General features: G+C 42.3%; 4 protein-coding genes across 4 annotated transcripts in view; 3 read left to right on the forward strand and 1 right to left on the reverse strand.

Moving 5' to 3' along the window:
- LOC105911746 (myosin-IIIb) overlaps window positions 1-7,984 on the forward strand; it is a 28,706-nt gene extending 20,722 nt beyond the window's left edge. The window contains exons 17-30 of the mRNA XM_031558615.2: window positions 49-114; window positions 494-613; window positions 1,068-1,153; window positions 1,265-1,312; window positions 2,048-2,095; window positions 2,462-2,553; window positions 3,299-3,481; window positions 3,642-3,769; window positions 4,001-4,167; window positions 4,658-4,747; window positions 5,088-5,253; window positions 5,595-5,891; window positions 6,886-6,955; window positions 7,724-7,984. Of these exons, the coding sequence (XP_031414475.1) occupies window positions 49-114; window positions 494-613; window positions 1,068-1,153; window positions 1,265-1,312; window positions 2,048-2,095; window positions 2,462-2,553; window positions 3,299-3,481; window positions 3,642-3,769; window positions 4,001-4,167; window positions 4,658-4,747; window positions 5,088-5,253; window positions 5,595-5,891; window positions 6,886-6,955; window positions 7,724-7,731 (1,569 nt within the window). The 3' untranslated portion in view covers window positions 7,732-7,984. The remainder of the gene's footprint in view (window positions 1-48; window positions 115-493; window positions 614-1,067; window positions 1,154-1,264; window positions 1,313-2,047; window positions 2,096-2,461; window positions 2,554-3,298; window positions 3,482-3,641; window positions 3,770-4,000; window positions 4,168-4,657; window positions 4,748-5,087; window positions 5,254-5,594; window positions 5,892-6,885; window positions 6,956-7,723) is intronic.
- A 125-nt stretch (window positions 7,985-8,109) lies between these two features.
- Window positions 8,110-9,369, forward strand: ccl27b (chemokine (C-C motif) ligand 27b). The gene is made up of 3 exons (XM_031558616.2): window positions 8,110-8,298; window positions 8,563-8,680; window positions 8,773-9,369. The coding sequence occupies exons 1-3, from the start codon at window positions 8,247-8,249 to the stop codon at window positions 8,885-8,887; spliced, it is 285 nt and encodes a 94-aa protein (XP_031414476.1). The 5' UTR covers window positions 8,110-8,246; the 3' UTR covers window positions 8,888-9,369.
- Window positions 9,370-9,826: 457 nt separating this feature from the next.
- On the forward strand, window positions 9,827-11,239 carry LOC105911900 (28S ribosomal protein S36, mitochondrial-like). Its single transcript, XM_012840785.3, has 4 exons — window positions 9,827-9,920; window positions 10,111-10,174; window positions 10,287-10,489; window positions 10,973-11,239. Exons 1-4 carry the CDS (start codon window positions 9,891-9,893, stop codon window positions 10,988-10,990), a joined length of 315 nt encoding a protein of 104 aa, XP_012696239.2. The 5' UTR covers window positions 9,827-9,890; the 3' UTR covers window positions 10,991-11,239.
- A 615-nt stretch (window positions 11,240-11,854) lies between these two features.
- Window positions 11,855-15,488, reverse strand: LOC105911898 (pyridoxal (pyridoxine, vitamin B6) phosphatase). Its single transcript, XM_012840783.2, has 2 exons — window positions 14,658-15,488; window positions 11,855-14,026 (listed from the first exon to the last, which is right to left on the reverse strand). The coding sequence occupies exons 1-2, from the start codon at window positions 15,250-15,252 to the stop codon at window positions 13,701-13,703; spliced, it is 921 nt and encodes a 306-aa protein (XP_012696237.1). The 5' UTR covers window positions 15,253-15,488; the 3' UTR covers window positions 11,855-13,700.
- Window positions 15,489-15,627: the final 139 nt, after the last annotated feature.

Below are 15,627 nucleotides of genomic sequence, written 5' to 3' on the forward strand. Positions count from 1 at the left end.
CAAAGCAGTGTAACCTAGCCGATCCTAATACACTGCACTTCCTTTAAGCTTGCACAGATCGCAGAGGACAACTTCAACTCAACCAGGAAACAATCCGTTGGGGCACAGTTTAAGGTAAGAATAGTTCTGTTGTCCTACCTGTGACACAGTGACACAGCATTACCTGGCGGGATGTTCGATGTGTGTGGGTGGGTGGGTGTGTTAGTGTGCCTCAGTGTGCCTCAGTGTGTGTGTGTGTGTGTGTGTGTGTGTGTGTGTGTGTGTGTGTGTGTGTGTGTGTGTGTGTGTGTGTGTGTGTGTGTGTGTGTGTGTGTGTGTGTGTGTGTGTGTGTGTGTGTGTGTGTGTGTGTGTGTTCTTCCTTTGGCAAAAATAATGCTTATTTTGCTATTATCTCCTTGTAACAACAAAACTTTTCAAGTTCAACATAATGTCAAAGCTGAATAAGGCCGACTTTGGGACGATCATGGTGTGTGTTGTTGGGTGTTTGTGCAGCATTCTCTCGGGGTCTTGATGGAGAAGATGTTTGCGGCCAGCCCTCACTTCATCCGTTGCATTAAACCGAACTGCACAAAATCACCCGATGTCCTGGACAACAACTTTGTCATGGACCAGGTCTGAAAATCATTTTTTTCATATCTGCCCTGCTGTTTGTCTTTCATATTTTGTATGTCAACAACATTCTGTGTCCGTATTGATCTAGAGTTTATGATCTACTCTTTATCACAGTGCCGGCTCCTAGGTTCAGTGCCTGATAACAATGTGATAGTTGATTATTTAAGCTAATGTGTGGGGGCAGTAGGCCTGTGACTGAACCACATATATCCTGAGGCACCTGGCCTGCCTGCCAGTTAAAAGCAGTGCTCACCCTAGACTCCTAGATTAGAGCACATGACGATGTAGTGAACAGCACTGCCATCTAATGTGGAGTTGTGGAAACTGAAACCCTTCAAGCCAAGGCGCCCTCTAGTGTGTGTTATTGAAAAATACTTCCCAGTACAAGTTAGGTACATGGGTGTAAAGGCACAGAGGTCATTGAATTTCTCACACTTGCCTGTTTTATCTGCAGCTCCGCTATAACGGCTTGCTGGAAACCATCAGAATACGTCGAGATGGATTCTCTTGGAGACCGACCTTCAAGGAATTCGCAGAGAGGTGAGAGAATGTTTGTTGTGTTGCCTAGTGACAGTGAAAGCTCTGACATCAAACCAGAATTGTCAGTGTAAGAGCGACATTTTCAATGTTCTTCTTTTTATGTCCCATCAGGTATAGCCTCCTGCTGCTCAAACCAGATACACCTCTCAATAGAGAAAGGTATGCGAGCCACACACACACACACACACACACACACACACACACACATATAATGAACAAATGAGCTCTGCTGTGATTAATCACAATTAGCTTTTTTTCTTCTTAAAACTGAAGCTTGTAATAATGGATATTTAAATGTAAAAATCACAGAACTAATACAGAATTAACACAGAGGAAGTATATTTAAAATCAAATACAATTTTTAACTTTGAACACAGATTCTCTTCTGTGAACTAAAGATTTCCAATAAAACCGTCAAAGCCATCAAAATTGATTTCAGCTAGAAAGGCATATTTGTTAGAAGTGTGAAGGGACTGCTATTTTGAAATGGGGATTGAGATGAAGACGTGGAGAAGCAGAGAAGAATAGAGACAGACCTTTGGGGAGAGAGCTAGCAACTAGGTCAGACGGTCAGTGCTCAATAAACTTGCAAGCTCGTGTATTGAGCTAAGCTCCATGTCAGGTGCACTTTGGATGTCCCCAGATTATTATATTATCACTAACAGAAATAATAACAACACCAAGGCAGATGCGTTTTGTTTATTTTTAAATGTATGATTTTTTTCAAATGAATTGCAAAATTAACACGTTAATTTTGACAGCACTAAAATAAGCAGATGAGGACAAAATACTTGACCATGTTGTACAAGTAAGCAATGACCGCAGTCAGCTTTTGTGTTTTACATTTCTCTCTAACCTCTAAATGAATCTTTTCTCCTTTTCTCTCTTTTCCAGCTGCATGCACATCCTCAATAACACACGTTTCACTGGCTGGACATGTGGGTGAGTGTGGGCTTTGTGGGGTCTAGTCAAGATTTAATGAAATGAAGGTTGCTCAACGCCTTTCTGCTTTCCTCCGGTGGCGTGTAGTTTTTGTATAGTCCTGAGTCACAGTCATTTCATGCAGTGTCATAGGATGCAGTAGAGTTTAGTTATGATTGGGCTTTTATGTGAAGCCTGTTTGCATTTGAGCTGCGTGGCCAGCACGCCTTTTTTGAGATTGCTGGGGAAATGGAACAGTAGATAAGAATTATTATTATTATTATTATATTATATTAATCTGAATTTTGAATTTGTGTTTTTGAGCCTTGTGGATGATTGGACTCTGTGTGGGCCTTCTCTTTTATGTCTCTGCATCTCTGGTGACAGGTCGTCGCGTTTGTTCTTTAAGTATTGGCACCAGGAAGAGTTGGCTCGTCTTCTTGACAGGCTTGGGAAGGCCGCCGTCGCCATCCAGAAGAGTATGTGCGGGTTTGCTGTTTGCTTAAGGTTGAGGGTGGAGGGGAAACTTCATTTCATACATGCCGGAGGCGTTGCAGGCACATTACAACATGCCACGCTATTAAATGACTGCAGTGCTGCACATTTTCTGTCATGATTGAGAGATAATCTTGTGAATTATGTTTGGCTTGCCTGCACCTGGTTCACCTTTTGACTTTCATTTAACTAAGATGAGATAGAAGTAAAATGTCCCTGGCCTCAATGCCTTATTGTGCCTAGGGTTGTTTTGGGGGTTTTATCTGTGGGTGGGATTCGTCCTGATCAGTTCACTGGTTGTTTTATGTCAGCAGCTTTACCAACAACTCTCAACAACTAAACAAACTGAGTTTCATTTGCACTGCATTGAATCAAACTGAAATATATGGGAATATAAGAGCATACTTTAATTTATCTGCAGTTGTTCAAGGCTGCAACAGTGGTTACAGCAGTGACATGGCATGTACATTTGAGCTGCTTATCTAAATCAGTAAATGTGTAATAATTTACCAAGAAAAGTATCGTAACAGGATATAATAGCGGCATGCACGTGTTATCGGCTACGCTCGCGTTGTCATGTTAATCTATTAATAAACTTAGCATATCGATTGTTTAACAGACTGTGCCGATTGTTTACCAGACTGGCCGCTAACCGGTGCAGCTACGCTAGTGCCTTATCAATATATTTGTACTCACTCCACCTCCATGTGACCTGGGTCTGTGCTGTAGATTTCCGGAAGGTGAGGTGCAGGAGGAGGTACCTGCAGCTGGTGGAGGAGATGCGGAGGCAGATGAAGGACCAGAGAGAGGAGGAGGAGAGGCTGCAGAGAGAGGAAGAGGAGGAGACGAGGAAACAGCACCTGCAGGAGGAGGGGGAGAGGAGACGGCAGCTCATGGAACAGGAGAACAAGAGTAAGTGAACCACTCTGGGGTCGTTGTGTCGAGTGTTACTTATGATCCTAGTAATAGTTTTGCAGCTTATAGCATGTGTATATGACTGTGTGAGTGTGTATTTTACAGATGCCGAGTAACATGTATAATACATGTAAATGTTCTGCTGTCTGTACTTTAGGGCCAGCATCCCCGCCCGTTCCACTGCCCCGGAAGATGAAGCCAGAGCCCAGGCCTCGCTCCTTCCTCTCAGGCCCGCAGGCAGCACACCTGGCCCCCGTGCCTCGCCCGCGGAGCAAGTACTTTGAGGTCAGGAGATACTTCAAATCCCATTATACTTTTCATTCCAAACATTAGTAGCACACATATCATTGGACATTACAGTGAAATAACTGGCTATGTTTTTTTTCCATTAAAAAAATGTAAAGAATAAATACATCTGAACAGGTCGCTGTGTGAGGTCGCTGATGTGTAACCTTTTTTCCATTTGCTGCCATTTTCTGAGGCTTTAACCTTTAACCTCTGCTCTTCCCTGAAAAGGCAACGCCCTTTGATAACGACCTAGCGGGAGGAGAACATGAGGAACGTGCCAAAGAGAAGCACAAGCGGAGAAGGAACACCATCCGATGGTTCCGCGAGACACAGGCCCGGAAGGTGGTGCGGAACGGAGAATTCCCCTGCTGGTTCCACGGCATGATAACGCGCCGGTGAGTCGACCTATCAGAGTACAGAACAGAAGCAGAGTCTTGGCGTGCAGGAGTGGAGAGTAGGACTGCGTGCAGAACGTATTGGCTCTCAGAACAATTCATCATCATAATAATAATAATAATATAAACATTTTCAAACCATTGTAGCTGAATGGGGGTTTGAGAAGATACATTTTATGTGACATTCCACAAGGGCACTTTTTATTTCTTCTCTAGCCCTCAAGACATCAACGCATAAGGCATTCAAAGCTACTTGTGTATTTCTGAAACTGGAAAATAGAAACTGACTTTAAAGTGAAAGTATATTTTTCACGTTGGTGGCTTATCGAAATTGCAAACAGTGTTCAATCAATCAACTTCCTATATTTTTGTCATTACATGTTACTAGGAGGAACTTTTAACTTCCTTCAAAAGTATCAGAAGTTTGTTTCTGTAATGTTACTACAGTAGCTATAGGACATGTCTCTCAAGCCTTGAATTACTTCCTCAGGCAAGCAGAGGACCTCCTCACTGACAAGCCGGTTGGCTGCTTTCTGATCCGAGTCGGGCAGAGCCGGGAGGGATACACCCTCACATACAGGTACAGGAAAGTAACATAAAGGTATATGCAAGATTTGATACACTTAGGGGGGCACTGATAAGCCCCCCATTTAAGAGGTTCATTGCCCGCGGGGACACAGGTTCAAGTTTGGCCTGAAGTCATTTCCCGGTCCTCTCCCCACCTCTTCTCTGCCTGTCATACACTTCACTGTCCTATACAATTGAAGGCATAAAAAGCCCCCCCAAAAAAAAGATTCATTACACTGTGCTTCAGTGTACAGTGCCCACACAAAAGCTGCGTCCTGTGAAGTACCCATGAGGTGATTACCTGAGGCTGGATATTGTGGGTCCTCAAACACCTGACTTGACCTGGTCCACAGGGGGGTGAGCCGCTGCCGACACTACATGATCGAGATCCAGTGCAACGGGAAGTATGTGATCCTGGGCGAGGACCGTGCCCACCCATCCCTCATCGACCTCGTGCAGCACCACACGCAGGTGGGCATCAAGCCCTTCATGGAGCTCCTCACGGTGCCCTGTGGACAAGTGAGTACAGCCTCTCTCCACGTAGTTGCTGCTGAACTGGTAGCGCAGGGTGCTAATAGTTCCTGGGTGGTGGTTTGTGGTTAGTGTGAGGGAACATGGGGTAAACTTGTAATGTACTGGAAAAGTTTTCAAAGTAACCGTAGACCAACCTCCCCGCCCGCCAAAGGGTTTTTCCACTTTGAAAAGAATCCTAGAATCCTCATCACCACAATAACCTCTGTGTCGTTTTTTTTGTTTATTGTTGTTTATGTAAGTGTGCAAGTGTGAGTGTGTGTCTGTGTATGTGGAGTCTTCATATCATTCATATCATTGTGTGTCTGCGTCTGTATGTTCTATATTAGTCGTGTGACCAGCAGCCAGACTATGAGGAGCTGGAGTTCATGGTTCCCACCCCTCCTGAGAACCCTCACAGGGGGCCCGACCCTGTGGCTCTGGAGCTGCAGCGCCTCTTCATGCCCCCGGACCACACCTCCGCACCTGGGGCTCTGCAGCCCAATAAACCACCCGTCCTGCGGAGGATATCGGACCACCGGAGGCACCTGGAGGCCCAGGAGCAGGTGGACCCGAATAACAAACCCTTCCCCCGACTGTACCCCTCCATAAGGCTGGCCATGAGGGAGATTCAGCAGGTACAGCAGGTGAGGAAACATGTCTTTCTCTTCTGTCATGTCTATCCCATAAGCCAATGTTATGGGTTTGTCTATCTTTGCTCTATCCCTTCAACATAGGCATCAGCCAATGTTATGGGTGTGTCCATAAACTGATAAACAATGTTATTATGTGCAAGTATTTGTGCATTCTTAGTGTGGAAGAATGAGTGTATGCGCATTGCGCAACACTCTTCCGTGCTTTACACCCGATATCAGTTTTGTTTCAGTGTTGCTCAGTTCAGCCCAAAAAGGGTCTATGTACTTTATCTTGACATGCCAAGAACACAAGTACTTAATTTGTGCCAGCAGTCACACCTTTTTTAATTATACGGCTCCTCAGAATGTTGCTGTTGTTGATTGATTTGAATGGGCCACCCCAACGTTCAGAGGTCTGATATTTCTTTATAATGACTGCTGCCAAAAAATGAATGATCACTGCCATTGGCAACAAGTTCTGTGCTTCTTTATTTTATTTTATATATCGTTCATATCATTCCGCAAGTAGGTTGTAAACTTAACGTAACAGGAATTCATTGAAACTTGTTGCAAGTAATGGGTTGTTACACAACACCTGAAACTTTGAAAGTTTCACGAAACGGCAACAACATCGTTCAAAAGACTTTTGGCAACTTTGGCAACTTTTGGCAAGTTACCGTTTAATAAGCGGGATAACGTATAGTCTGTCGGTTGGTATCAGACTATACATTATACTATACATTATCCCATAACGCAATCCTTTGTTTTGAAGCAACGTCTATAGTCAGGGACTTCTAAATTGCTGTCTTTCTGTTTGTTTTATCCTGTTCAAGCGTGTTCACTCTCAGAGAGGCTTCAGATCTAGGCGTTGTGCCCACCACCACCTCCTCTTGTCATTCATGATGGGCATTTTATTGATTTGGTTTTATTGTGTTGTTGAAAATGAAACCCTTTTCCCATAAATGAGCTACACGCTGAAAACGGTTTGTTTTTCTTCATCTTTCAGCAGTTCTCCGAAAGTGCTGAACAGACAGCTGGCGCTCCAGGCAACCGCTGGGCCCCATGGAAGAGGACAGGTGAGGTCTACTGGGAGGTTTTACAGTCATATTTTTGTTTACTTAAGGCTTGCTGGGGCAGCACTTGAGATGATTTGACTTGTAAAATGCAGTCATACATTTAAGTAATATTTATGCAATATATGAACTCAAGCTATTTTATTTGAATCATTAGTGTCATGGTGTCTTAGTTGAACTCCGTAAGCACAGTATGTATCTTGTGGAGATACTTGTATGGTTTGATGAATTAAGGAATTTTGGTTCTCCTGTCCAATCTGTAGTGAGGTCAAAGGGTGTTGCCATGCCACCCATCACATTTACTATGTGCCTTCCCTTCTTCAAAGCAAAGAGACTTGGGCAAGACCCCAATCCTGGATCTAAACGGTCAAGAGACATTAGTTATGTCAGGCCATCAGGTTCACCAGCAGTATAGGAGGAACAGGATATGGAGTCTGTAGATGGTTATGAGTATTTGACTGTCACCCTAGACAAATGTAATGTTGGGAGGATCAGGAGTAGTACCATATCGTCTATTTTAGGCGCTGGGTTTTCTAACCACGGCCATCGATAGTTGGTGTGCTTCTGTACTGCAGATGTTCCTTTTCCCAAGGTTGCAACTAACTTTCTTGACTGTATTTCCCCATTTGTCTAATATCTTTAGACCAAAAATGGTTAACGCTCTTGCTCGACCGCGTGTGTGCGCGTGTGCGTGCGTGTCTGTGTGCCTAGCTGTCCCTCACCAGGTGGCTACTGAAATGGACTAACATAATCCAATCTTTTATTTTACAGATTCCTAGCATTCAAAGAAAAGAGACCAAATAGAACAACACTTCCTCTGCTGCTGCGGAATGTGACTGGATTTAGTTGTGTGTTTGAGACACACTTTTAGAACAAATTGTGAAAAGAACCTTTTAATAGAGCTTTAAAGTTTTTTATTGTTTAACTATGTTTGAGTGTTTTGTTTTATGTGCATTTCGTGTGTTTTATTTACCATATTTAAATGTAAATTATGATTTTCTAATGCACTGAAATAAATACTTGGTTTCTAAATGGTGGTCATCTTTGTTGCATGGTTAAGAATTCTAAATTTGCTAAGACAGTAAAATGCAAAAGATTCACATGAAGGGTGAGAAAACAATTAGGCTACTATTTCTTCACACCACAAGTTTTCTGAAGATTCTTCAACGTCATAATTTACCTGACACCTTGGGGCGTGCCTTTTCCATGCAAATATAAGCAGACCCCTCGGAGGTTTTCTGATCAGACTTGTGCTTTGCTTCCCATCATCTCACTCTCACTGAGGACTAACGCAATGGATCTCAGGGGTCTTGCTCTTATCCTGTTTCTCTCATTGCCCACCATAGGTAAGGCATTATAATATTTGTGGAAGTTTGTCCTTCCTCTTCGTGTGTGAGTGTGTGTGAAGGTATCATTTCCAGTGAGAATCTGTTTTTATTATTATTATTATTATTATTATTGTGCTTTTGACTGGTTGATGGATTTTAAGTATTTTACTTTAATTAACCCTATTCTTCATAGTTATATTTACGTTAAATGAGACTTTATGGTGATAGAAAGTCATATGGAGTTAAATTCAGGATTTGATTAATATCATGGCTTTCTGCCAGGTGCCATCCCAAAATGCTGTGTGGAAATATCTCCAAAAGTGCCACTTAACATTCTGATGATGGTGGATAAATATGATGTCCAGAGCAGCCAGGGTGTCTGTGACATTGATGCCATCAAGTGAGTGTTTTACAGCTATCCATATATCACTAGTGTAAATGTTTGGTGCTAAAATGCTTTTCGTGCATCTAAACAACATTCATTTTTACCAGATTACACGTGAAGGGGAAGAGGTACTGTGCACACCCAAAAGTCCTAAAAATCCTACAAGTGATCGAGGTGTGGCGGGGACAGCGGAAGGCACATACCAGTTGGACGGGTATTTGAGGATGCTATTCGTTATTGTGTCTTCACCCTGTTGTGTCCCATCCATTACCAATTCAAGCTACTGATGAATCACACAAACAGGCTTCATTTACTGTAAATAGGCTACATGTTGAACTTAAAGTAGAAATTGCCCCTCCAGTTTGCCCCCACCAATTTGCTATCTTACCTGCGCCTCAGTTTAATCAAAGACGCTCTAATACAGAACCGTCTCTGATTTAACCAAAGCTGTACGCTTTGTTGAACGTGATTGCTGTGTTTAGCTTAAGCTGATATTCAGCTAAATCGATTGTAAACCGAAACTAACATATCCAGACAGTATCAGAATGCATTCTGGCATGGCATTCCACTTAATGATGTCTATAACGAAGTTATATCCGCACAAATATCAATAGGCCTGTGCTATTATTAAAGCCTATAGCTATTACAATGTATATCACATCCGCATCCATGTAAGATGTACGATTTTGTTCTTAAACAAATAAAGGAAATGTACACTTTCCATTGTCGTGTCTTTTTGGTTTGTTTACAATCTGTTCATTTGGAATAATTAGGAAAATATTCAAAACATATATATTTTTTTATTGTGATGTTAAACGACACTTAGCAGTTTACTTTCGTGTAACAAACGTAATGTTAATCTTATGGCCAGCTAGCCCCTTTCTAAGACCACTAGCCCAGCGGCCCAAGGGTAATTTGAGTTTGAGACCCCTGCCCTACAATAACCAATCAAAACACTTTCGAAAGTGTCATTGCTGCTTACCTATTAATCGTGCGTGAGGGGTACAGACTCTGAGCTCTGTAAAGCCCCTTGGGACAATTTCAGTTGTTATTGGCACAATATAAATAAAACTGCATTCAATTGATGTCAAATGTGATCTGAAGAAACTTAAGAGCCTAGTCGACTCCACTCCGGTAGAAGGCAGACCTCACCCCGAACAAGCTGAGCGACCTACTAATAACATACAGATGGAAGAGGAAGCATTATGTGAATGACGGAAGAAAAATGGCAGCAGCTGGGAGGTTGGCTGTGCAGGTAAACAATTTCCAAAAGTGTACAAAAAGAACGCTCCGAGGTGTTGATTCGGATGTCATTGTATGTGCCTAGCCTTGCGTTATATTAAAGGGGTTGTCAAGATTTTCCATCTTGGCTGGGGTGATAACGTTTGACAGTTTGAAAGCTTGTAAGGAAAGAAAACTGTTTAAAAGGACATTTCATATTTCAGGCCGTGCGCCATCACGCCCCAATGATAAAGTTCCCTAATCGCCAGGTCATGCCGAGGCCAAACGGTGAGCTATTGTCCAAACGTACACTTCGCATGCAACGTTAGCCTAAATAACTGCAGGACATGTAAAAATATACAAATGTCTGTTTTGATGCGGAGTATTGCTGTGTTCACAGTGGAAGATATGCTGAAAAGTACAGGTAACATCTACATGGCCCCGAGTTCTCCCATGACTTCATTAACAGCCAAATCACCTCCTACTCAAATCAGCTACGTCCACCGCCTGTCTGGTCCAGCTGACAGCGTCGCCACCATCCGCGAGCTCCCAATGAAGTACCGCAGACAAATGCTGCTCCTAGAGGAAATGGAGTACATACAGGTTAATAACATTTACATTTAGTCATTTAACAGACGCTTTTGTCCAAAGCGACGTACAAGAGAGAGAACAGTAAAGCCACGAGCAATAGAGACCTTGTGTAACAATAGATACTATTTTACATACGAAATGGAAAAAAAAAATTGCAGGAATGTAACTGCTATAAGTGCAAGTTAAGTACTAGTAAAAGTGCAAGTTAGGAAGAGATGTGCTTTTTGAAGAGTTGGGTCTTCAAGAGCTTCTTAAAGGTAGAGAGGGACGCCCCTGCTCTGGTAGTGCTAGGTAGCTCGTTCCACCAACGTGGAGCTTTTAATTTTCATTTACCAGGTATGTGTTGCGTCACACATCCAGTTTTTTGTGTTCTTGCTGGTTATGTAGCCAATTATTAACCCGCATTAAAGTGGAAATGCCTTGTATCTGCACTTAATGTTAAGAGATGATGCTGAAGGCATGAGATAAATTCAAACCTTAACCTTTTCGTTTCAGCGTGGAGGACCCGAGTGACCATTGACAACTGTGGAGCCAAAGTGTGTTAAATGAACAGAATATTTGTATGCACCTCTGTTGGCTGAAAATCAGTGTTTAATCAAATCCTGTGGGTATGTAAAGTAGAGGTGCCTTCGCTATTTCTCTTCAATTATGCACAATGTAAATATTATTGTATTCATTGGTTACATTAAAGTAACAGTATGTAGCAATTGTACTTCAGGGTTAGGATTAGCTATTTTACCTTAAAATAAATTGGGGCGCTACAATGACTACAATGACAATTAATATGGAGCCCAGGTACCACTCTCTGCCGGACTAGTAAGTAGCTTATTTGCCATCTTGCTTTGTCTTGTGTTGCAATTGCTTGATGTTTGACTAGTTTGTCAGTGTCAAAGTACGCAAATTTCAACAGGTTTCGCTAGGTTTAGCCGCTAGCATCTCGTTAGCGATTAGCAATTCCTCCATTGTGCTGCTTTAAATAACCAATATTAAATACTTAAACATGCATCTTTGTTGTGTTTTATTGTTTTGTGTTGTACAACATTGTATACATTCAAATATTTAATGTTAAGGTTACCATGTCTGCTTGAAGAGAAAAGTCCAGTGCTCTTGCAGTTGTCCTATTTCAATACATCTATCCAAAATGTATGTAATATGAACATAAGTATGTAATGTGAATATATGTCCAATTCATTCTAAATGGTCTAATTCAGAATTGCACAAAATGGTGCCATCCTAGTTTGTGATATGCTCATTCTGCTGAATGTCTTTGGCAAATGATGTCCTCTTGCCACACATGCCACATAAAGAGCAAACCTATTTACATAGTTAAATAAGTATTATTTGTTGGTGCATCATTAATGCTGAACATCAAAGCCATTCACAATGTTTATACAGTATTTATTGGGTTCACACAGAACAAATTGGCAAATCATTGAATGAAGTTATCAATCTATTAAAATAAAGTATTTCAATATACAATACAATGTCTAGCTTGAGACAATAAACAAAGGCCAGAAATCTCCATCAATCAAATTTGTGCACAAACTAGGCTTTTGTTTTTTTTATCAAAACAACACAACAGCCCCTAATTTCCCTAACACTGGTAAATGCAAATCATTGCAAGAAACAAAAGCATTAGGATATAAACGTTCCATTTGCACGCCATGACACTCTTCTTAGCAAACAACCATGCACTATTGGACATTCAATGGTTGCATGATGTCAGTCCCCTTTCAAATTGAAAATAATTAACAGATTGTGTTTAACATTACAGGCAAATTTGTGATTTTTCACAATCCAAATTTAGAATTGACAGCCAATGCAGGCTTATTATGTAAGTTCACAACAAATATGCACTTGCTGCCAATCTAGGCGACGAAAGCCTATTTCAACCATCTGGATCCAACTTTTCAGGCAAAACCAAAACGTTGTCACTTGTTTAACTTTAATGTATAACACTCACTGTTCCTATATGGAGGTCACATTTCAAGGTCAATTGATGACACGCAAACCAACACAGGCTTAAGGCTTCCACATGGCAAAAAAACAACACAATTAAGATGGATTTCTGAAGCACTGTGACTAGTGTTTTGGGGCAGTCAGATAGCAATTCTGTATCAGCCACAATTACAGACTAGCACTGTGATGGCCACATGATACTGTGAACTGCCATTGCCTGGTTTGGACATAAGACCAAGAGAGGTCATCACAGTGGAATCAGCTTGTTTTTCATTTGTAAATAAAAGGCAGTATTGCAATATGTTAAGTGAATAGTTTGTGCTTAACTAATAGCATGAGTGGAATGTAATGGAGACTTACAATTCACTGAAATATCTTGGGTAAAATGTTATCTCATTGTTGTGGATTGCCATTGCCAGTGCGCAAGGAGGTTGAGTTCCAGTTCCAGGAGGTCCCGTTTCATGGAGAGAAAATGTCTGTTCCACAACATTAAAACACCAAGTACATCAAACAACACAGGGGATCAATTTTACCTCTTGGTAACACCAATTTAATTGCAAAAGGGGCGAGATGTGCTCTAAACCTTAGGGAAGTCGGTTTTATGAGGCGAGGCACAGGTTTGAGCACCATGTGACTAGATAAAAAGATAGGGGCTTCGGAAATCCTACCAAAAAGATCCATATCCTTTGTGCAAACACAAAATTAAGCTAATATCCTTACCACTACCCTGCGTGTTCAGACTATGTTTAGCTCCACATGCTTGCTTTTAGTCTGACTTTCAATTCTCTGAATTCCCATTCCCTCACAAGAGGTGCTGTGTGCGGCTTCAGCTTGCAATGTTTATGTCCATTCTGTCGTTGGCACTTCATGTTGGCTGGGATTATCATTTGGACAGGCTAATAGGATCATCTAAAATTGTAAGTGATCTGGATTAGCTATGATTTTTTGTTGTATCACCATTACTCTCCTATAATCCAGCAAGCTGTTATTCCACACAAAGATGTCATTTGCAATTGCTTGTGGTCGGTGGTGATTTGAATGGCTGAACTAAATAGTGTAAAGGTTAATTGCTTCATTTCTCTACCTGGTGAGGGTTTCAGGACCGCTAGTGCAGTACCAGAGCAAAAACTGCAGATAATACTGAAGGAGATTTTTTTTTAAAATTTTTATGTAGGGCTTTGGAAAAGCACCCTCAGATCGGTCATTTACTGGTGTCAAAGTCTCATTACAGGCTCAGTCCAGGCTGCGGCTTGAGGGTCCTTCTTCAGTCTTCCAGGGCTTCGAGGAAGTCACCAATGGTGTCCACCACGTAATCAGGCACAAAGTCCTTCTTCTCTGGAGCCTCGCTGTCCCGGTACTCCTGGGCCTCCTCCAGAGTGGACACCCCGGTGAGGGTCAGCATAGTGTCCAGACCACAGTTGGCCCCGAAGAGAATGTCAGTTTCCAGCCGGTCCCCGATCATGAGCGACCGCTCTGGATCCAGGTCAAACTGGCTGGCGATGCACTCGTACATGAAGCGACTGGGCTTCCCAATAACCGTGGCCTTACGGCTGCTGGCCGTCTCCAGGGCTGCTGTGAGGCTTCCTGAACCTAATGGTGCATGAGTATAAGCAGTGCAATTACAACCCAGGTGCCGTCATTACAGCCTATACTATTACACATGATTCGCAGCTATACTCAATCCATTACAGGTTCAGCTGTGCATCTGTCATTTTCCTTAGGGATGTAAAATACAATTTAACCTATGTACAGAATGTATCGACTCAACTCTATATAGATCTAAATGTCTATGTATGACTTTTTTCTCAAACAAGCAATGCCATCCATATAAACAGACAATGACCAACTGTCAATGCAAAGGCCTAACCAAGTGGTTTCCATCTGGCTGAATGTAAACCTATTGTGTGACAACATGTCTGTCTATCCCTCTGGATGGTGCTGGTGTGTTGGGGTTAACAGACCAAACAAACCTTCATTGTTTTACCATGTACAGTAGTCAAACAGTCAAAGTGTGTACACATTAACTACACATGCAAAAATGTGAACTTGGCAAGAGTAACCAAATCTGTTAAGGATGCAACAAACATCGAAGCAAAACCTAATTTCTGTCCATTTTCTTTATGATTTTCTCAATTATTTACTGAATTTTTCTGACCAACTGAAATATCTGTACCAGGTACGGGCCTATTTCTACAGAATGTAAACTGATTGTCAGACGCACCTGGTGTGATTCTGCCCCCGCGGAGCGGGTGCCAAGGGTCAGGGTCGGTGGCCAGAAACAGGCATTCGCTATTCCTCAGATAACAGCAGGCTTTAGCCAGTTTCATGAAAGTAAAACGTTCGTCGTATCCAACGAGGACTGCTTTCACGTCTGGCTCTAGTGGAAAGTTGTAAATACTGACGTCGGGGGCGTCACTGACATCTTCCACGGTGGGGACCCCGGCGTCTTGGAGCTCTTTCTGCACTCCGTGACAACCGATGACGAACACCTTACCTTGCACCTTAGCTACATCTCTTAAGTAAGCTGCAGAGCAATACGCAGAACTAAATATCTCCTCTTCAGCGACATCAGTGAAGCCCAGTCTGGAAAACTTCTGTACGTAGTTCTCTCTCGGCCTGGTGCAATTATTGGTGACAAAAAATACCCGTTTGCCTTGTTGCTTGAGCAGAGTCACTACTTCTGGTGCACCGGCTACGACTATTTCACCGTTCCAAATTACCCCATCGCAGTCAAACAAGATGTTGTGTTTGGAATCGAGAAGATCTCTAATTTGAGCTCCCCGAATTTTATGACATCCACGAGCCTTGCCAGCCATTCTGAATGATGCGTTAAGCGGCAAGCTGATGCGTGACCCTATGATTGCAAGCAATGTTCGTTACAGTCGGGGAGAAGAGAATCAATCTGTTCTTGATCGATGTAAATACGCACCTAAAATCTCATTTGACAATATGGACCATTTAGAGCGAACAGCAAACGTTGAGAGCAGAATGACACACTAAAGTCCCATCTCCTGCAGCACATTCTTGGGGTGGAGATCAATCCTTTAAATGACAAGCAAGCAATACGCCCCGTTCATTGGCACGTAGCTCTTTACCCACCTTTTCCTGTGTGCCATCCAATTGCTTGATTGTAAAGGGAGCGTATGGTCCGCCTTTTCCTATATATCATCCAATTACAAAGTAGCAATCCA

The sequence above is a fragment of the Clupea harengus genome, chromosome 21 (assembly GCF_900700415.2).
Source record: "Clupea harengus chromosome 21, Ch_v2.0.2, whole genome shotgun sequence".
NCBI classification, from domain to species: domain Eukaryota; kingdom Metazoa; phylum Chordata; class Actinopteri; order Clupeiformes; family Clupeidae; genus Clupea; species Clupea harengus.

What these genes read in the sequence shown, in the direction of transcription:
- ccl27b (XM_031558616.2), top strand. Translation starts at nt 8,247, where the DNA reads ATGGATCTCAGGGGTCTTGCTCTTATCCTGTTTCTCTCATTGCCCACC. An exon ending in TCTCTCATTGCCCACCATAG is followed by an intron (nt 8,299 to 8,562) that starts GTAAGGCATTAT and finishes GCTTTCTGCCAG; the next exon opens with GTGCCATCCCAAAATGCTGT. An exon ending in TGTGACATTGATGCCATCAA is followed by an intron (nt 8,681 to 8,772) that starts GTGAGTGTTTTA and finishes CATTTTTACCAG; the next exon opens with ATTACACGTGAAGGGGAAGA.
- LOC105911900 (XM_012840785.3), top strand. Translation starts at nt 9,891, where the DNA reads ATGGCAGCAGCTGGGAGGTTGGCTGTGCAG. An exon ending in CTGGGAGGTTGGCTGTGCAG is followed by an intron (nt 9,921 to 10,110) that starts GTAAACAATTTC and finishes TTCATATTTCAG; the next exon opens with GCCGTGCGCCATCACGCCCC. An exon ending in GGTCATGCCGAGGCCAAACG is followed by an intron (nt 10,175 to 10,286) that starts GTGAGCTATTGT and finishes CTGTGTTCACAG; the next exon opens with TGGAAGATATGCTGAAAAGT.
- LOC105911898 (XM_012840783.2), bottom strand. Translation starts at nt 15,252, where the DNA reads ATGGCTGGCAAGGCTCGTGGATGTCATAAAATTCGGGGAGCTCAAATT. An exon ending in CGGGGGCAGAATCACACCAG is followed by an intron (nt 14,027 to 14,657) that starts GTGCGTCTGACA and finishes ATGCACCATTAG; the next exon opens with GTTCAGGAAGCCTCACAGCA.